Source organism: Lissotriton helveticus, chromosome 3_1 (genome assembly GCF_964261635.1).
Source record: "Lissotriton helveticus chromosome 3_1, aLisHel1.1, whole genome shotgun sequence".
NCBI classification, from domain to species: Eukaryota; Metazoa; Chordata; class Amphibia; order Caudata; family Salamandridae; genus Lissotriton; species Lissotriton helveticus.
Window position 1 is genome coordinate 927184056 of NC_136061.1, and position 21988 is coordinate 927206043.

General features: G+C 42.3%; 1 protein-coding gene across 3 annotated transcripts in view; it reads right to left on the bottom strand.

Moving 5' to 3' along the window:
- RUNX3 (RUNX family transcription factor 3) overlaps positions 1-21756 on the bottom strand; it is a 542293-nt gene extending 520537 nt beyond the window's left edge. For 2 of the 3 annotated variants that reach the window (XR_013608735.1, XM_078681272.1), the window contains exons 1-2: positions 21614-21737; positions 21261-21388 (exon numbers count right to left, since the gene is read on the bottom strand). Coding sequence is in view for 1 of the 3 variants with exons in the window: in XM_078681272.1 (XP_078537398.1) it covers positions 21261-21321 (61 nt within the window). In the remaining 2 variants the exon portion in view is untranslated. Of the gene's footprint in view, positions 1-21260; positions 21389-21613 lie in introns of all 3 variants that reach the window. The other variant, XR_013608734.1, reaches the window with a different exon arrangement.
- Positions 21757-21988: the final 232 nt, after the last annotated feature.

A 21988-nucleotide genomic window follows, 5' to 3' on the forward strand; every position in this document is an offset into this window, starting at 1 on the left:
TTTTTTTGAACCTAAATTACTCAAAATCCTCTGTAGCACATATCTTGAGACATAGCAAAGGCACATCGGGCTACCAGTCCCTACAATTTTGCCAAGTTTCGTGGGAATCCATTCAGCCGTTCGAGCTAAAAGTGAGTCCAACCGCCCTATGGAAATTAACATGGGGAAAACACGTTTTGGAACCCCCCTTTTATCTCGGCCCCCGCTTAACGAATCCCCCCAAACTTTCAGGGAAGGAGCGGAGCGGAACTGGCCACCTAATTTGAGAAATTCGCAAAATTCGTCCACCGGCGCCAAAGTTATTCCCAATAGAATGTTGCGGATTTCCTATGGAAACTATGCCCTAACTATAACTATCTACTGGCGACCGCCAGTAGGTAATATATATATATATATATTTATATATATATATATACACATATATATATATATATATATACACACATATATATATATATATATATATATATCCAAAAGAAAAGGGTTGCCCACATTGAGGAAGCCACACGCATGGGGTAAGTATTCACCGCTTTTATTTGAAGAAGGCTGCAACATGTAATCAGGACACCTCCAAAGTCTATGTACCCGACGCGTTTCGTGCACCCTTGCACTTAGTCATGGGTAATGAAGTCAATTGAGCAGCCCCTCGCATTTTAACCAGCACCTGATATTCATGATGAGGCACGCCTCAAAGGGAGTTCCCAGGCGCACTGCATGCTGGCTCCTGTAGTGCTCGTGTCATCCTGCTCAAGTGAGCTGCGGGGCACTGCCACCATTCCGACCAAATAAAATCCCAAGTGGGCTTGGAGCGAGTCTGCTGAAAACCCTGCAGCACCGTAGAACCTTCTCAGCGCATCCCCATGCCTCTTCACAGCAAGGCGCCCCCAGGCGCCGGCATGAGACCAACTGCGTGGCGGAGCCTCCTCCCGACCCGACCGGCCGTATACATCCAAAAGAAAAGGGTTGCCCACATTGAGGGTCCTTTTTTCACTACTATGATTAAATAGCAGTGATCAACAATATAAATCTGTATTATAATTTAATACACACGGGTGAGCACTATTTTTCGCACTATACTTGCTAATAGATTTGATGGACTACATGGTATATTTTTTCTCATCACCATCTTGAAGAGTTATATGCATTTATGCAGTTATACTTATTTCTTGTTAGACTGACAGTACTCTTCGCACAACGAATTGAAGTTGTATATGTATATTTTTAATCTTTTGATACATTATGCAAAATGTGACTTATTTATGTATTTATACAGGTATTTCACTTCTGTATTGGCACCATGAGAAAGTACAGGCAAATGTATTTATACATATAGAATTTTTTCTATGTCCATCATTTCTGACATGTGACTGCACGTTATCACTTTAAATGGGCAAAAAGCAATCTGTATCGCCATGTGACCAAGGCCGCTGGGACGGCCGAAACGCGTCATGACACACTACCTAATGGCTGAATAAAAGAATGCTGAGAAAAAGTTGGTCCTTGCCTCGAGTCTCTTTGTAAGGAGCGCTGCTGCGAGGTATTTGCAGATATATATATATATATATATATATATATATATATATATATATGCTCCAGTTTCCAAAAATAACCCAGCCGGGTTTACAGGAAAAACAGCACTCACACGGGCAGCAGCAGTATATTTAGCAGATCGGTTTATTCAGAAAAACCGATCTGCTAAATATACTGCTGCTGCCCGTGTGAGTGCTGTTTTTCCTGTAAACCCGGCTGGGTATTTTTGGAAACTGGAGCCTGCATATTTTACGCGAACACCATCGCGCTATTCGGCACCCGCCCTGAGAGTGACTCACGTATTTGGTGTTGTGGAGCTTGTATATATATATATATATATATTCACTGAAAAAACCATAGGTTATAGACCATATATAGTTAGGAATTAGCATTTAGAAAACCTTATTTTACTCACACAAAACCATTGAAATTCCATATATAGTTAGTTGCACTAACTATATATCGCGCACCCGCAATCCACTGCTGATGATGTCACATATTACATCATTCATGACATGGTCAGTGACATCACTGATGACATCACTGATGACATCTCAAATGACATCACTGATGACAACATCCAGTGATTATGTGTTTCTGTAAAGTTTAAATATGTTTTACATATTGAAGAATGAGTGGATGTATAAGTGTCTGAATGAAGGTTTTAGTAGGTGCGTGATTGACTGTATGAGTGAGTGATTAAATGCGTCTTACTAAATGCACGGGTTAGTGACTAAACTGTCTGAAAGTGTGCATCAGCATGTCTGTTGTTGTGCAAGCTGCTGCATGTGTTGATCAGTAGCTATATAAGTAGCTATATGGGTTATTGATTGGTTGCACAAGTATTTGTATGGGAGACTGAGTGTGTGTATGGCTGGCTGGGAGGTGTGTTACTCTGTGCAGATCAATGTGTACTTGTATCAGTGATTCTATAAGAGAGTAAGTATGTGTTAGTATATGTTTGAAAATGTAAGGTACTCTATGTTTAACTGTGTAGATTAGAAAATGGAACTGTGATTGATTCTTTACAGGACTGACTAGGTGTGTGAGTAACTCCATGGATGAGTGGCAGAGTGTGAGTGTCTGTATAGGTGTATGAGTGCATATGATAGTGTTGTAAAGATGAGTGATTGTATGTATGAATGATTGTATGGGTGAATGAGTGAATGTGTGTGTAGACGTAGGAATCAGTGAGTGCGTATGTAGTAACTAGTATTGGTGTGTCAATGGTTTCAAAAATTATACTCTGTATTTAACACTGGGTGTAACAGAGGTTATATTAAAGTGTGAGGAGATGCATTGTATTGTCACATTAATGATATCATCATTGATGTGACCATTGATGTCAAATGAGATATCATCAGTGATGTCATTTGAGATGTCATCAGTGATGTCATCAGTGATGTCACTGACCATGTCATGAATGATGTAATATGTGACATCATCAGCAGTGGATTGCGGGTGCGCGATATATAGTTAGTGCAACTAACTATATATGGAATTTCAATGGTTTTGTGTGAGTAAAATAAGGTTTTCTAAATGCTAATTCCTAACTATATATGGTCTATAACCTATGGTTTTTTCAGTGAATTTTCAAGGTTTTGTAAATGCTAATTCCTAACTATATATGGTCTATAACCTATGGTTTTTTCTGTGAATTTCATTGGTTTTTTAACAGCTAATATCTGTAGCTGTAAAATGTATTCTTCTTTAAATCCCAAAATATATTTTATATGTTTATGAATAAATTTTTTTTTAAATATTTTTTTTTCTACGTTCCCGCTTCGCGAATCGGGAAGCTTCCCGTTAGCTGACCTTGATGCCGCGAAATAGACCGCGAGCCGGTAAACGTTTCTTTACCGCAAGTGCCGCGTTAGAAAACAACATCGTGATGCCTCCCGTCCGCATGACGTTCCACGTTGTCGCGTGATACGTCATATGACGTGCTACGTTAGCGAACTGGTACGCGAAGCGAGTCGCAAAGCGCAGGTTTCTGGAAGCAAACCGTGAGGCCCTGCAAAGCGCTTAACGTAAACACAGCAAGTCATGTGACTTGGTAATAACACTTTTCATTGGTTCATTTCACTTTTGGTTTCCTAATGATGTAAGACTAGGTCATATAATCTAAAATGAACACTTTTGATTGGTTGAGAACTCTTGTTTTTCCCAAATGATGAAAATCCCTCCTTCTTTCCTCACTCTGACTTTCATCATTGTGAGAGAAAGACCCTTTGTGATCACTGAGCAATGGCTTCTTTAGTAGCTTCAGCTGGTGCTTCCCCACCACCTCCACCACATCCAAGGAAGAGTGGACCACCTGCTCAAGTTATAATTCAACAAGAAGAGGAAGAAGAGGAACAGGACGACGAGCACGAAGAGAGGCAGTTTTTGCCTGAGCAGCCCAAGACGTCTCACCGGAAAGAAAACTTCATTTGGCAATTTTTTAAAATTCCCAAAGGTCAGAAAAAAGTAAATGCAAGATACGTAACTTGCCTTATATGTCAAGATAGACTGTCCAGAGGAACCGAGAAAAAATACAGTTTCGGAAACTACACAATGCATCGCCATATGACTAGGTGGCATCCTAACAACTACAGTGCTGCACAGTTTCGGAACGACCTAGATAATCTCCCTATTATGGCCAGAAGATCTGTTGTACCGGAAGTAACGGGACCAGAGGGCAGGGAGATGGTGCCAAATATACAAATGAAATTTGGTGAAGTAAAACACACGTGCGTATTTTGCGATGGATTCATTTCCTACGGAGAAAAAAGCATCACTCTGATCAACAGAGCTATTGACTATCATATGCAAGTTTGTACGAAACGCCCAAAATAATAAATACTTCTTTTTTTGTTTTGTTGCTCCTGTTGAGCCCTTTACAATGAATCATTTTCATTGCCCCCTCCAAGAAAAACCCAAAAAAATATAAAACCTCAGAAAAATTCAAAAAAAGTAAAAAAATGTTCCGAAAAATAATAAAAAAAATATAAAACAACAAAAACAATAAAAAAAAAAGTTCTTTTCAGAACTACCTCCCCGTTATTAAAAAATTGGTACAATATTTGGAACTGTGCCAACCTCTATTTCTCTTAGTTCGCTTCCCAGTTCGCTCGCCGGTACGCGAACTAGAAGCGAACCAAAAACAGTAAGTATAAGGGAAGGAAACAGACACTTATGTTAAAAGAAAGACAGCTATAGGGGAGTAAACTAGAGATACTATTACCCGTAATCCACTGCTGATGATGTCACATATTACATCATTCATGACATGCTCAGTGACATCATCAGCAGAGGATTGCGGGTTTTTTGGCAACGTGCCTTATCCACGGTTTAATAACGCTGCCTTTTGCTTTATATAAGTTTTCAAATTGTATGAAATATATACCAATAGGTCGTTATGAACCTTTAGGTAGTGCTTTTCTTCATGAGGTCTGGTCGCTTCCATACACATACAGATGTTTCAAAGATGATCAAGAAGTTTATCTGAATGGAGAGGAATGCACTGAGACGCCAGATCATTCACTAATGTGTAGGCACATACAGTTACACGGTTCATGCAACAAACACCGACCAAATATGGCTTGCGTGTTGCAAGGCACGCCAGTTCCTGCTATCATCCCCACGTTCAAGTTGTTGGAAAATGGTAGTTATTTGATGCTCAATAATGAAGATTGTTCTGAGTTAATTGAAAAGGGTCTGCACCTCTGTACGGGTGTTCGCTATGTGAAGCACGAAAGTTTCACGGGCCGAACTCAAGGCCACCTCTCTCTGAGACAAAAGAGCTCTTATTCTTGCCATGCCGTTGAAATCTGTCCCAAGGTTGGTATTTGTGGCCAGATTGAAAACTCCCTATGTTCATGTGTGGGAGGAAATAGAACATTTCTGCAGCAAATAACCCGTTCACTTACTGTTACGATAAAAGGAATACTTTTAATTCAGATTTGCCTTTCAATTTCAGCAAGATGGTTCCGACTATCTTTAACGCATCCTCCACAAAGACCCTGGCGCACTTTTTTAAAGTTGTTACCAGTGGTCTCGTGACTTCATTTGAGAAAATCTTTGGAGTCATCCCTGCTTCCTTTCATTCTATTTTCTCCACTCTGGTTCGTGGATTGGCATTTTTACTTGCATTACCAGCGGACGCTCTTGTGCTTTTTTACATTTTTAAATATGGATGTCCCTCCTATGCAACCTCCCACCCTGCAGCTGCTGACACTGTTCCGCAATCGCATGCTAGAATATTATGGCACAATGCCGTTGGCGATATTAAGCACGGCATATGGATTATCTTTTCGATTCTCCTACTTCACCTGTGTCCAGCCTGTATTTCACTGCCTGACCTGTGATTTCGATTGGGCCATTGATTTGTGTCTCTGCGGACCGGTTTCTCCTGACGTCGACTTTAATCAGCTGATGACTCCTATCATTACTCACGAGTTGGTTTGTCCTGGCGAAAGGATTATGGCTGTGGCATTGATGCATGGACTACTTGGTCCCTGGAATTTACTGGCGGCAGCACAGTCTTTCTTGGAACAGAGCTTTCTTGAAAACCCACCGAGCTGTCCTCTGATGGTGATAGAGGATCCGGTGCTGGGAGAGCACGTATGTTCTTTTCCGCTTTTAAATTGGATGGCTGAACTGTTTTCGGATGAAGACGGTGACTTCCTATTGGAGGCTGTTGCAGCTTATTTTGCATACACAGTTATGTCATAGACCTTTTTCATGTTTGATATGCTGAGTACTAGCATTTCATTGACAATTCATTGACTTATTTGTCAAGTTTTTATTATTTACCTTGCCTATTGGCTTAAGACTCGATAAAGTACTTGGCTGTTTTATTTTTCTTTAGCATTAAATTTTCCTAGTTTTTAATGCTTTACCTTGCGGACCGTCCACATATAAACTTGCAATCTACTCTCATGAGATGGCACTTCTATTATCTTATTCAGTTCGTTTCCGGATCATGGGGAGGTGTCATCTAGGTCCTGGATATCTTTACACCGTGTTAAGTTAGCATGGGCTCATTACCGGTTTAAACGCCATTTTTCCTTTTTTGCAACTTCTGCACACGACACTTAGTTGTTGCTTTAGCTTTCCACCTAGTAGTTCATCGTGGTTTACATGAGAATAATATGTTATTGCTCTACTATCTGCTTTGCTTGTTAAACTATATCTGTACAGCGAGTGCTAAAGTTTCAAGAACAACACGATACAGAATTGTTATGAGGTCTGATCTCCACGACTTCATACTCATAACATAAGTGCAACTTCTGCCAATTCTGGGCATGAGGCGGGTTTTATATTGCTTTGCCGAACACACATACACAACAGTTGATGCGGTTCACATGAAGAGAGAGCTGGTGTATGCTGATGTGATTCCTTCAAATCTAAGACACTAAAGTATGGGCACGCCCTAAACCAACACAAAGAGACCTTCTTAGCAAATAATATAATATGTGTATTAGGGAGGGTGAGATATAAGCAGCCGCGGGCCGTGGAGGGAGTTACGGTGAGGCAGGGAGGCGGGGAGGGGGAGAAGCAGGGTGGAGCCCTCTCTACCTTGCCCCTCCCCCTCCCCGCCTCCCTGCCCCACCGTAACTCCCTCCACGGCCCGCGGCTGCTTATAAGTGTTGCTAACTCTTATTCATTTACAGCATGTTAACATACTGTCACCATTCGCTTTTTATGTACTAGTAACTATGCTGGTAATTTTGCTACTGATAATATGTGTACTTGTATTCTCCACCCTGCTTCTCCCCCTCCCCGCCTCCCTGCCTCACCGTAACTCCCTCCACGGCCCGCGGCTGCTTATAAGTGTTGCTAACTCTTATTCATTTACAGCATGTTAACATACTGTCACCATTCGCTTTTTATGTACTACTGACTATGCTGGTAATTTTGCTACTGATAATATGTGTACTTGTATAATCTAAGATACTACGCCTCAGAAGACGGCATTAGTAAATAAACATTTCAAATACACATGTGTTCTTCTTAACTCCATGTTCTGGTTTCTAAGAAATATATAACGACCGACTGTTCATGAGTTCCACGTATCCTGAGGTACTATAAGTTCATATTCTGGATTGTCTAAACATTGAGAGTTTGTTATATCCAATGTGACACTGTACCTAGCTTGCTAAGGAGTTTTTGATTACTAACGTGAGTTTTGGGACACCCTAATTCGCCGAGGTTCCAATCCTCTGTCCACAGTTCTGTGTGAGAACAGAAACCCTGCGACAGGGGCACCCCCGACCCTTGCTGGAGCTTCATCACACTTGCGATACAACTCCAGCAATGCGCCACCTTTACGGCACAGATACATCACGCATCTGTGCTGTTTTTGCCCCATGATGCGCCGCATTGTAAATGCAGCACACCATAGGTGACGGAACAGCGGCACAGAATGACTAACACATCCCTGGTGATGCGCCAGTCATCATAAATGTATCCCTATGCTTCTTATCTTGTTAGAGATGAACCGCCATATGTATCATCAAAGTTTTTTGCATTTCCTAAATAGCGAACTTTAAGGAATAAATAGCGATTCTTTACCATTCCTAGTTTGCGATTAGCTATTTGCTAATTACAAATTACCCATTCATTTCCTTCATTTCCATAGGGCGGTTGGACTCACTTTTAGCTCGAACGGCTGAATGGATTTGCACGAAACTTGGCAAAATTGTAGGGACTGGTAGCCCGATGTGCCTTTGCTATGTCTCAAGATATATGCTCCAGTGGTTTTTACGAAAATTAACTTTGAAAAATATATATTGGGCTACATTGGCCTATATATATGTTGGAGCCCAAATGTAGCCCAATGTAGCCCAATGTAGCCCAAAGATGGCCGCCAGACACACAAAAAAACAAATGTAGCCCAAATATCAGCCAGATGTAGCCCAACTATAGCCCAGTGACAGAATGACCAATCCGCTTCGCAAACCTCCGTTACGCGAGGCGGAGCGCTGTTACAGATATATATCTTTTTTTGAACGTTAATTTCTCAAAATCCACTGGAGCACATATATTGAGACCTAGCAAAGGCACATCGGGCTACCAGTCCCTACAATTTTGCCAAGTTTCGTGCAAATCCATTCAGCCGTTCGATTATTATTATTATTATTTTTTTTTGCCCCACGGGGCCCTTTTAAAACCTCCACATCAAACCTAGGGGGTCAGCGAGGATCTACTATTCCCCCTTATGGTCATTTGCCCCTTCGCTTTGGCCTCCTCTTGTCTCTCGATCCTACCGAGAGACAAGATGGCGGCCGCTACGGACTGTTTGGAATGTTGACAGACGCCAGAGAACCAATCAGCTTCGCTTCACAAAGCTCCGTTGCGCGAAAAGTACGCGTCCTGGGCCGCTGCCCGGTCCGCTGTTACAGATATATATCTTTTTTTAAACGTTAATTTCTCAAAATCCACTGGAGCACATATATTGAGACCTACAAAAGGCACATCGGGCTACCAGTCCCTACAATTTTGCCAAGTTTCGTGCAAATCCATTCAGCCGTTCGGGCTAAAAGTGAGGCCAACCGCCCTATGGAAAACTCAATGTTAAAAACACGTTTTGGGACCCCCCTTTTTTCTCGGCCCCCACTGGACGAACCCCCCCCAAATTTTAAAGGGCTGCTCAGAAACAAAATGTGCCATTTTCCTGAAAATTTCAGCCAATTCCGTCCACAAACGCCAAAGTTATTAGACATAGAATTTTCAAAAAACCCATAGAGAAAAAATCCTAACTATATATACCTACTGGCGACCGCCAGTAGGTAATATATATATATATATGACTTACAAGTTGCCTCGTAAAAGAAGAAACTCAGAGGCCAGAGGGAGTTCGGGAAAACCAGTTCATTTTTATTCTCTGGTTCCCAGTGGCGGCGAATGCATTTCGGCCCAGTCAGCCTTCCTCAGCGCCCAATCACTGTGACATGGCCTCCCCCAGGTAACTCCTCCCTGCTGAAATGCTTGGCAACACCTGGGTCTCCTCCCCCTTATGAAGTCGTCACACCCATGTAATCCGAGTAAATTAAGGAACCGGAAATCCCAGAATGCACAATCACGGTCAATCGAGGCGGGTGGCGTGGAGGAGTGAGTAGAACAATAGGTTCGTCCAGCCGGGCAGGTAGGTAGTGGCAGGCACGCAGTCATGGCACCAGAGAATGTCCATTGCCGTTTTCCTTGGTCCCTCGTACCACTACAGCCTGATACAACACACATGCAGTCCACTGGGCAGAGGCAGTCAATGCGGACTGAACTCCCAATCAGGTGAAATACCTTGAACTCCCCAATGGCGCTGTGTGTGATCAGGCGGTCACCGGAACTATTCGATCCCTCGAAGAACGTGGCGCTGCAAGCAGCGAGATGCCAAACTTGGTTCCGGGACACTTCGACGTAGCGGGGCCATCTGTTCTGCGTCGTAGGCTGGCGCAGTATACATGACTTACAAGTTGCCTCGTAAAAGAAGAAACTCAGAGGCCAGAGGGAGTTTGGGAAAAACAGTTCATTTTTATTCTCTGGTTCCCAGTGGCGGCGAATGCATTTCGGCTCAGTCAGCCTTCCTCAGCCTATATATATAAGTTGTGAGTTTTGGCTTTTGCAGCATTAAAGGAAGTTAAGTTAATTAAATATAGTTATTTTTTATAGTTAATTATTAAAAAGAATTGTTTGACAAATAATTATGAAAATGATGTGTAGGTTGTTTGTTTTGTATGGATGAAGGGTGGGGAGGTAATTAAATATAATTTTGTTAGTAACAGATAATTGTTATTAATAATTTAATAAATATTTAATTATGTAAGATGTGTAAATAATACCATTTAAAAAGATTTAATTTTAGATATGTTTTGTGTACTTCATAGAAATATAGAGTAAAAAGTTATTTAAGTGATAATAAATGTAAAAATAGCTAATGAATGTTTTATAAATATGTTGTTTTTTATTGTAGGTGTTCGTTGTGTTATGCTTTTTAAATGTACTTTTGCTCAAGTTATTAGTCTGTTTCTAATGTTGCACTGACTGGAGTGGGAATAGTAAATTGTATCCCTCTGCCATCCAACACTTTCCCTACTGTCGCACTGACTGAAGAAACAATTGTAAATTTTACCCATCTGCAATCCAAGATTTTCACTACTGTTACACTGACAGGAGTGGGAATAGTAAATTTAACCCCTACACAATCCAACACTTTCACTACTGTTGCAATGACTGCAGTGGAGATATTGAATATTACCCTGCCACAATCCAACACGTTCCCTACTTTTACATTGAGTGGAGTGGGAATAGCACATTTTACCCCTCCTGAGTATAACACTTTGCCTACTTTTGTATAAATTGTAGTGGGAATAGTATAGTATTAATTGTAACATGTTATAGTCTAGTTTATATTGTTTAAATGTATATTACTATGCATTTGTTCAGTTAAAATGTGTTAAAAGTGTAATATTTATAATTATTAAAATTAATATGAAATATATTTTTTGTAATTATTTTATTTTGTTTCTTTTTTATTTATAATTCAAATGTGTGTGTGTATATATAGATACTTCTTTTCATTACATTTAATAAAGTATTACATTGTAATATAAATTACAATTATTTGTTTAATCATTTTGTTTGATTAGATATAAGTAAGTATATATATATATATATATATATATATATATATATATATATGTATATATATATATATATATATATATATATATATATATATATACAAAATCCTTACAATGATGCACACTCGGAGTCTCAGGTATGCTTAGCAGCCGTATTTTAATGAGGCTCAGGCTCGTTACGCGTTTCGTCCGTAGACTTGATCACACGAACAGCACAAACATTTCCATGTGAATAAATAAAGTTCAGTTGACTTTTATTTATGATTTTGGATTTTTAAAATTGCCTATTTTCTGGCATAATCGGCGTTATGCACCAACTGGCAAAGGGCTCAGTCTGTATATGACCCAACTGGGAAAAGGAACTCATATATATATATATATATATATATATATATATATATATATATATATATATATATATATATATGTGTGTCTTACTTTTGGAAAATAATTATAATTGTTTTTTTAACTATTACTTATATTTTATTTTTATTACACTACTGTTATTATTTAATATATTATATATTTACTATTTCAATTTATATATATTTTCAAAAACAATATTTTATATGACGATATTCGTGACAATGATTTATTGTGGTTGATATTTTGTAATTTATATGATAAGAATAAAATGATAATGTTTTTGACATAGATATTTATGTCACGATATATGTGTTTGGGGATATTTTGGAAGTTGATATTTTGTCAGTGAACCCTAGGTTTTTTTTGTTGTTCCTTATCTACTACCACTTTTATTAAAGTGTTAATAGGTACAGAGATGAATGTATCCTTTCCTAAATATTTTTACAGCCGTTTAGGGAGAACTGCACATTTTTTTTAAACTTTTGTAAGTTGTGCAGTAATTTTCAGGTATTAGTGCAGCGATACTGTGTAAACATTTTACTGCAGATTTAAATATATTACAAATGGAAAGTACACTGTAATGCACTAAGGGGTCGATTCCAATTCGGGAAAAACCACTCCGAATAGCCGTACGGAGCGTTTTTCCCATACGAATCGTACCCTGCAATGTCCCCCGTATGTACGACGAAGTACGATTCGTACCAGGAGCAGGACTCCGTACGAATTGTACAGAGTCCGTACGAATCAAATCCCCGTACGAATCTCCCTCGGAACCCGCTGTATGCCACATCTGTACGGTTTGCGGCTGCTTTTTCGAACCCAGCAAGTACGAATCATGTCGGGTACGCACCGTACGACTCTTTTTTTACGGGAGCTGAAAACGTCCGGAGAAGCAGAGTTCGCCTCGAAACTGGTATGGAACGGCCCCCCTGGGTACGGTGCGTACACCCCATGATCGCAGGGGTACGGTGCGTACCCCTGCGATCATGGGGTGTACGCATCGTACCCCGCAATTGCAGGGTGTATGCGCCGTACCCCATGTTCGCTGGGTGTACGGTGCAAACACCCTGCGATCGCGGGGTACGGTGTGTACACCCCATTATCGCTGAGGTACGCACCATACCCCTGCTATCATGGGGTGTACGCACCGTACGGTGTGTATGTGAATGTGTGCTTTTCCGTACGAATCGCCCTTACCTGACGTAGACCGTACGAATCGCGTCCTCCTCCCCCGGTCCGGATCGTACTCGTCGGTTCGTACGGCATGTTCACGATTCGTACGGAGAGGGCTCCGGGTACGAATCGTACGGACGATTTTTTTACGAATCGGAATCGACCCCTATATTTGTAAAATATAGTGTATTATAGTGTATTTTTTGTTGATTTACATATTTTTATTTTTTAATTTTTTGTATCGCAGTACTCAAAAGGCAGTACGGCAGTACTTTGTACAGTTTTTTTTAAATATATAGAAACTTATCAATATTTTCCCCTACCTACTACCTAATAAACTAATAATAGGTAAACAGAGGAAAGCTTAAATTTAGGGTTTAAGGGTGGTTAGTGGTTAAGGTGGTAAGGGAATTTTTAGAGTGCTGGGGGCCCATTAGGATCACGGGCGGAACGCCACCGCCCGCATAGCGGTGGCGATCCGCCCGTAATCAGACCCTGCCCGCTACCCATTTCCCCCCGCCATAGTAATATGCGGGGGGACAACGGCGGACGGAAAGACGGTCCGCCGCTTTTCCGCCCGGTCAACGAGTTGACCGGGTGGAAAAGGGTTTAATATGGTGGCGGTGTCTGTTAGACACCGCCAGAGATATTAGGATGGGTGCGGAAAGATGCCTTTCCGTGACGGCATTGCCGCCACGGAAAGGCATGCGGGAATTGACCGTGGGGGCCCGTGGCGGGCCCCCAGGTACTCTGGGGGTGGGAGGTGCACATGGGGGGTACCTAGGGTACCCCCAGCCGTTCCATGAACAAAATGGCAGGCACTGCGCAGTGCCTGCCATGTTGTGCATGCAAGTGCACAACATGCCTTCCTGGCACTGTGGAGGGCGGTGCTGAGTGCACCGCCCACCACAATGCCAGGAATGCAGGATGCGCCTGCCACTGTGGCAGGCGCATCCTAATTGCCCCCACGGGACCCCGGCCCTTATGGCGGGCAGTCCCTTTTACAGTGAGTGTCCGCCCGCCATCCAAATTATGCCCTTGGGGTGGGTAGTGGTAAAGGGAGGTCAGGGTAAATTTTGGGTTTCGGGGTGGGTGGTGGTAAAGGTGTGAAAGGTAATTGGAGGTTTTGTTGCGTGTGGTGGTAAGGGATGGTTATGAGTATATTAAAAAGAGGGTTACCCTCATAAAAGGAAAAAAATAATTAAATATTTAGGTCCAGATTGTTCAATCTTTCACCCAATCCTGCAAGACAGCTTACTGCTCTGCGTGAAAGGGATGGATTGTGCCATATTTACCAATATACAGTGCATTTATGCTCTCTGTCTGCACTGGTGTACAATCTGCTGCCTAGCACCAATGCAGGCAGCCTTGCGCCATGGTACAAAGGACTGCCTTGCAGACAGGTAACCTTCCTGCACATAAACAATCACCTGAGAAGTGTTCCCTTTTCTATGTGTTCTATAGAATGCAGCTAACGTAGAAAAAAGAAACAACAAGGAGAAATAAAGATATTTCCTCTTGTTGTTCCTTCCCTGTGAAGCATATAATTTTCACGCATTCCCAGGTTTACCTGCCTTGGTAAATCTGGAAATTGCCCAAAATCCATGGGTGGATGTGTTGGAACACCCACGCTCCACCAGAGCCGGACTGGCTACCGGGCGGTTGTGTGTGCTGCCGAGCTGGGGGCTGATTTTGTTGATGGGGACCTGCGTGTGCTGAACAAAATTCGTTTTACTTTTTTTATTTCAAAGCGCACGCAGGTCCCCATCAACGACATAAACCCCCACTGCAGAGAAATCAGCCCCCAGCTCGGCAGCACACAGAAACGCCCGGTAGCCAGTCTAGCCCTGCGCTCCACCCATGGAATGCCTTCCCAGGGCAGAGTAACACAAACAGAGACTTTGCATACCTTGTGTTATCCCAGATTTGCCAAGCAATGCAGGGGCATGCAAGGTTGCCTTGTGTTGTCTGGTAAGTCTGATTATAGTATTGTGTTCCTCTTATGTCACCATGTGTGATGTAAGGGCAATATAATACTATACTAAATCTGGCCCTAAATTTAGTGTTATGGGGTGGGTAGGGGTAAAGGCATGTGTGATAAAGGCATCTGTGTTAATCAGTAAAGCCATGCATGGTAAAGGCTATGTGGTAAAATCATGCGTGTTCAAGGCATGTTTTGTAATGTGAAGCAACTTTTTCCCACAAATTTATAGTGCTTGAAGGGATTTAAGTTGTTCCTGTTAATGTGGGTTTGAATTGAATAAAGCCAAGAAGTAGGGATTGCACATCGATATTACACACCCAAAGTCACAGATTTAAATCCACTCCAGTCTATCTTTGAGAGGCCTCGCTAATACTTTACATATTATCAATCAACATCATACCAAGAAAATTATACCGTTTAGCTCTGCAGATGGACATAAATGTTATAAATATAACTTAACTGATTTTTTTATTAGACTTCACTCTGCATGGGCATTAATTCACCGGAATGGCGTGGAGTGTTGAAGTCACACCATCACCCTCTTTGTCCAAGGGTGACTTAACATCGCTGACTTCTTGACCTTCTGTCCCGTGCCTTTCTGTAGCCTCTTACTAGCTAATCAGGGTCTAAGGGACGAGCAGGTAGTGTAAACTTCAGAAAGTAACATGGTTTGGAGTCAGAGCCTTTTTAAGTTGATCCTAAGAAAGTGCAATGCGCTGTCACTTGCAAGAACCTACGTATTCTATATAGTGGGCTTGGAGCCCACCATTACTTGCCATTTTTTGGCTGGATTGCCACCATCATTTCCTTGCTTCTTATTAGTCAGTTGCTATAAGCTTCCTTCCTCTTTGTGTGTTTCTCCCTCCCCTGGAGCATGGACCCATTACTTGTATCCTTCCATTGCTCACATGTTGTCTAGGTACTACTTTTTTCTTTGTGTTTAGGCACTCTACCAGAGTGCATCTTTTCCAGCTAGCTCCCTTGTGAACTTCTCTACCCTCCGTGATCCTCTGCAGGAGACAGAGCCATGGAAAGTACCCTCTGTTGCATCTGAACATGATATATACCCAGTGGGAAAAGTGAATGCATTCATGCACAGTCTTGTCTTCCTTTCAGCACCTTCTCCAATAAGGGCTTTTTTCCGACAACATTGTGTTCTTTTTGGAAAACAAATATGTAAAAAACTGTTTCCGTGTAAAAGGTGCCTTTCTTTAATCTCATCCATTTAAACTGACACTTTATTGGCAGAGTGCTCGAGGGAGCTGGCGCAGGCATTTGCTTGCTTGTAAAGTTGTGCCTGAAACCTGGAAACAAAAGCCACTAGCTGAAGCTACCGCTTTAATGCTAGCCATGCAAACTTGGGGCAAACACCATTTGAACCTTTTTCTGAACCTTTTCTTCCTTTAACCAAGGTGAAGGAATGTATTCTCTAAAAAGCTTACGTCCTCGTCGCAATTAAGTAACGTGTTGTTTTTTTATAACTGCTAGGAGTTATAAGGATAACGACATTGCAGTGTAACAATTTGTGAAGACCATCATTTTATGTTAACTTATTTTGGGCCTGCCATCCACTGCATGCAACCTTGTGTATATATGTTTGCCATATTAAGATGCAAAAAACGTTCCTGCCATGTGTACGGTCTCGTGGGCAGCGCGCAGCACTTGTCCTTAAGAAAAAGGCCAGTTAAAGTGGGTCTGGGACCGGATCTGAAGGATAAATGACAACTTAGCTGTTCAATCTCAGTTGAAACCCAAGCAAACTGCAACATGTCCCGCCTCTCGCAATTCAAAGGTTGACTATATGAACAATGGCAGCCACATTGCTCATGGAATCGCTGTTCACAGTGCCAGCTAAATACTCAAGCAGATGTTTGAGACAACATGCAACACTTCATTAGTATATGCTATTTTACGAACGCCAGAAATATCAACAAACACGATGACTACATTTGAATGATATTTTCTGAAAACATTTTTAACCAACACACATATCCTCAGCTGTAGACTTGTACAGAGAAGTGACTTCTGAACACTGTTGTGTGTATAAGTGTTTCATTGATAATGTAACACTGTTTCACAAGGAGGCAGAGCTAGAAAAACGTATTTTCAATGTTGAAGAGGTTCATTTAATTCACATTGTTTCACTGAACATTAACATTGTTACTTGCGGGCAGCGTTTGGTGGCGTAACACAAAATGTTAGGCCCCCCTGCAGAATGTGATCAGGGTTCCCAAGACTCAAATCTCACAGAAATCTATAGGGTTTATACTGAATGGGGGTGCCTGGAGGGTGGGTACTCCCTGCCGGGTACGTCTGGTTTGTCCCCCGGCAGCATTAAGTTGCATGGGTCTTGGTGCTTGTAGGGCCAGCCCAGTGGTATTGGTATATGTGCATAAGTATATTGTGTTTGTTTGACTTCAAGTGCGATAAGGTGTGTGGTTACAAAATATCATGATAATTAACACTTGTGTGGTCTACGCATCACCCGGTACAGCTGTCTTTGAGACCATTGACTCGCGCCGGTCTTCCCTCGTGCAAGTCCCAGGCAATGGTGCTGCGTTGCAGTTGCTCAGTTCCTAAACACATGAAATTGTGGTTGTTCAGCACTAAAGAACAAGCCAAACTCAATTTTTTTGTAAACGTCAGTGGCCGAGCCAAGAAGTGCTTTTAACCTACTCAGCACTTTATAAAGATGTCAGTCAAGTCACTTAGTGGACTGTTCATGATGATCTTTGTAAAGAGTGAGCAAAGTAGTTTCATGAGACTCTGATCTATGCCCGGTTTTCAGGGAAACACTGATCATGTAATGATTTCTTTACATTTAGATTGGTTACAAAAAAATTAAAGTGTGTGGATATTCTGGGAACAAGGCAATCACCGCAGTGGCGTAGCTAGACCTTTGGCCACCCGTGGCAGTCCCTTCATTTGCCGCCCCACGGCGGTCTCATCGAAGAGCGGGGGTGCTGAGGATTCCTCCGATTGCTGCCCCGCAACAGCTGCATTGAAGTGCGGAGGGGTGCTGGTGATTGCCGCCCGAGACGGCAGGTAAGTGCCCTCCCTTGCTACGCCACTGATCCACCTGGCCCTCCTGACCCCAAATTGAATGCTCCAGTTCAAAGCTCTCAAGTTACCCAGTCCAATACATTGGTAGCTCTTCCAGATCAGGAACTTTTTTTGATTGCTGGGACTTGCAGTTCTGGTTTTAGATGGGACTATAAATCTCAGCTTGCAGTGGTTGGAAAATGTGGACTGGACTAGGTAATCGAGCCTGAAACTGGGTGAGCAGAGAGCTGTATCTGTTGTCTACAGACTATGGCATTACAACAGGGCAGTATGTTGTGTGACGCCATTGACATTGACTACCTCAATCCTGGGTGGGCATTGCACCGCTGTAAAACAATGTGTATAGACTACTGTAAGATGATTTTTTTTGTATGTGGTAAAAATTTACATTTTCAATTTCTCTATAATTTTCCTTTCTTAGACAAAGCAATGGTATTTCTGCTTCCACGTTATCAGAGAAGATAAATAGGATGGCATACATTACAAACCTGTCATTTAAAAAAATATATTTATAATTCCATGGTTTAGCATCAGAAGTCGACGCAGTTGCCTCCTTGTGCTTTCACACCATGCGCACGTTCTGCAAAATCTTCAGGTAGATCCTAGTCAACACCAGGAAAACTGTCATGCAGGCCCTCGTCAGCGCCCTCTATGCTGGCATCTCCTCCCAGCTCCTCTGATTACTCCAGACAATACTAAATGCTGCAACCAGACCCATACTGTAGCTTCCATCAAAGACCCACATCACCCCACCTCAGAAACCTCCACTTGCTCCCCATTCAAGAGAGATGACAGTTGAAGATCCTCATGGACATCTACAAAGCTCTTCATGATCAAGGACCGGCCTACATCAACCTTTGACTGGATTTCCATCTACTCGCAAGACACCTTCACTCCTCCTCACTAGCCCTTGCTCATACTCCATGCATCCATCGCAGCCACAGCAGGGGCTGCTCCTTCTCCTACATCGCAGCCATGCCCTGGAACAACCTGCCCTCCATCTTTGAGTAAAACTCTCCCCAGTGGACTTCAGAAAGTAACTCAAGATGTGTTTTTCCGACTGGAACGTCTTACCCAGATACCCCTCGGGGTGACAGTGCTGCACTTTACAAATGCTAATTGATTGATTGAGAAAGGTGAGGAGACAACAAGAGGTTTTCAGGTTACATTACCAAGATATACGCTTATAACACAACTTAAAGGAACATAACAAACAATATAAGGTAGATGAATCAACACCACTTGCCAAATCTCATGACATTTTTTAAAATTCATAGAATTTATTTTTTAAGAAGAGTACAGCCCCTAGGTTTTCACTTTCAAAAGCTTTCATTATAAAGAAGCAAGTTATAACTCAGTGCACGTAATGGAGTCACTAACAAATTACCTAAATCATGTTTTACTTATTGTACTTACTAGCCATAACAAAAATCATTAAATAAAAATCATTGAATTAAAAGTAATCATATTAGATCACATAATATTATAATCATAAAACAATATAGTTGCCTTAATTTGACATTTACATTAGGAATCTGCCTCGATGAACAAAGACATTAATGAGCTTAAGTAATCCATAAGGTTTTTGGCACGGTCAAGGTGGGCAGTATTGAAATACACCTTTGTTCTGTTCCTTTCAATATAGTTGATTCAATTATCTGCTTTTTGAAACCTAGTGACCTCTGTGTCCTCTGGGTCATCCTCACTGCTTCTGCTTCCACTGCATGGGTGTCATACATCAATGCCACATCAATTCATTCTTTCCTCTCAATGTGCCAGATCAAATGCTTTAACATATACATAAAATGGGATGGATCTCCACCCACTAGAATATTTCTCTCTCGCCTATACTATTTGTGTTTGGTGTATCACTTCACCTCCTATTGAGTGCTTACCTTGCAAAGCAAGATAGATTATTTTACATCTCTTAGAGTCACACGTTCCATACAACAGCATTTGGATATATTTTAGTTTAGTTTGTTCAGTGCAGCAGTCTTTTTAGTCTTTGAGACCTTTTGTTTTTTAAAAGTGGGCTTAGAGACATCCCATTGCTTACCATTCGCTGGCTTTATTGTCACTCTCATTTGCTTGCCTCCTGCCCACTACGGGGCATATTTACAAGTTCTGGCGCATCTCTGAAAATCAGCAGGGATGCGCCAGAACAGATGCGTCATGCAATCCCCTCCTTGCGCCACCACAGATGCACCGCATTTACAATGCGGCGCACCATCGTGCAAGGAAGGGCAGATGCGTGACGCATCTCGTGGCGTACGGGCGATGTATTGCTGGAGTCGCGTCGCAAGCGCGACGCAACTCCTGCAATGCACACGGGCCACCTATACTCAACGTGGTGCGTCACTCCTTACGATTTGACGCAGCAACGTCGTAAAACTGACTCAGTGAAATCTTGTAGATTTCACTGAGTCGGTTTTACGGGGCTTTCCTGCGAGGGAACGCCCACCCTGCGATGGAACGCCCACATGAAACTTGACGCAAGTTTCATGTGGCGCAGGGCTTTACAACGTGATGCGTCTGCCTATATGCGTCACATTGTAAATAAGTAGCAACGTGGCGCTTTGTTTACGCCGCCGTTGCGTCACAAAAGTGATGCAACGGCGGCGTAAAAGTGTGGCAAAGGGCTTGTAAATCTGCCCCAAGATATTTAAAAAGTGCTATCTTGCTGCCAGTGCTGATCAGAGACTTTTTTATTATTATTATTATTTGACTTTTAGCCATGCTGCACAGCAGCCACGCTGCTATACAATATGGTCAAAAAACAGTGACAAAGCCAATAGTTCTCTCATAGGCGAGCCCTATTGGCTTTGCCAATGGTTGTTTTACGTTCTGTTTGTGTTTGCTACCTACTTGACCACTGCGACCTCGGCTAGCAATTGCAGTGTCAAGTGCACTGAGGGGCAAGCAAAGGTTGTGGCTACTACGCCTTGCTCCCTCAAACTGGTGTCTAGGAGGGCCTCCATTGGAAACACTCAAAGGAGTAGATAGATACCTGCGCAGCCTACCAGCAGCGCGTACCCACCAACTTGAAGAACAATCTCACAGTTTGAGGAGTGGGCAGGGCCTTGAAGGGGCAGGGCCTCGTGCCAAGAAGTACCTATCAGGCACTTTTGAACCACACCACGCCCCAAAGCCCACTCCTCCCAAAAAAAAGCTTCCTGAGGCTGGTACCAATGTCTCTGGGTGTTTTTACACCCCTTAATGGAGGTCGGCATTTCAATGCCTGGGAAAACAAGCTGAAAAACACTATTTAAAGTGGTTTTCAGCTCGTTTTACCTGCTACCGTGTGTTATCTGCTCCTCAGGGGGAAACCGTGTGCTGGGGACAATATCGTGTGTCACACGGTGGCACCGTGTGATTAGGCAGGTCAGCGTTACAAGGTATAAATAGCGCCTGAAGCATACTCTGTACAGATATCAATAACATTACAACATTCAGAGCTCATGCATGCCTTGAGCTCTGTCGTCACACATTAATAGAACAGAAAATAGACTGCCTCTACTCACCACGCAATAGAGGCTGCGAACACGTCGGAAATGGATCAAATAGGATCCCGTTGGCTGCCATGACCCCTTCCGAGACCAACACGACACTTTCGGCCTTGTGGGTTTGACTACTCTCGAAAAATGTTTCGCTGAAAAAACAGAAAATCCCAAAGGAAGCTAAGTGCCTGTTTTGTAACCAAGAATTTGGGTTTGCATCGCCACAGGAATGCTCCGCCACAAACTTGCAACAGAAGCCCAGTGCATGGCGTCTTTCTTAAAAAATGAAAAAATGAAACAAATGAAATAAAACTTTTTCGGACTGGGTAGGGGACGGCTTTTTCGCACCCGAGGAAGTGCGAATGAATAGTACTTACCCTCAAAATGCAGAAATTTAGCATGCGCGGAAAACACAAGCAATAAACCCCGCCTGTCTGTTGAGGTTCGGTGCTGTCTCTCCAATTTGGAGACTGTAGGTTGCTTGTGGTTCTGTGGTTGTATGCAAGGCCTTCAAAAATGTGTTAACTCAACCCCAGACAGCAAAGATGAAAAAAGTTACGTCTCCTGCTACTCATTTGCTGACTGGAGAAAGAAACCCATGTGACAGATGATGTCGACGGCACAATGTCCCTGCGACGTCTTTACAGCGGGTTGCATTTTTTTTCTAAATCTACGCGCTCACTCTGTTCAACAACACCGAACTGGAAGACTCTTTCCACGGTTTCATCGTGTTTTTTAAATTTTTTTGTATT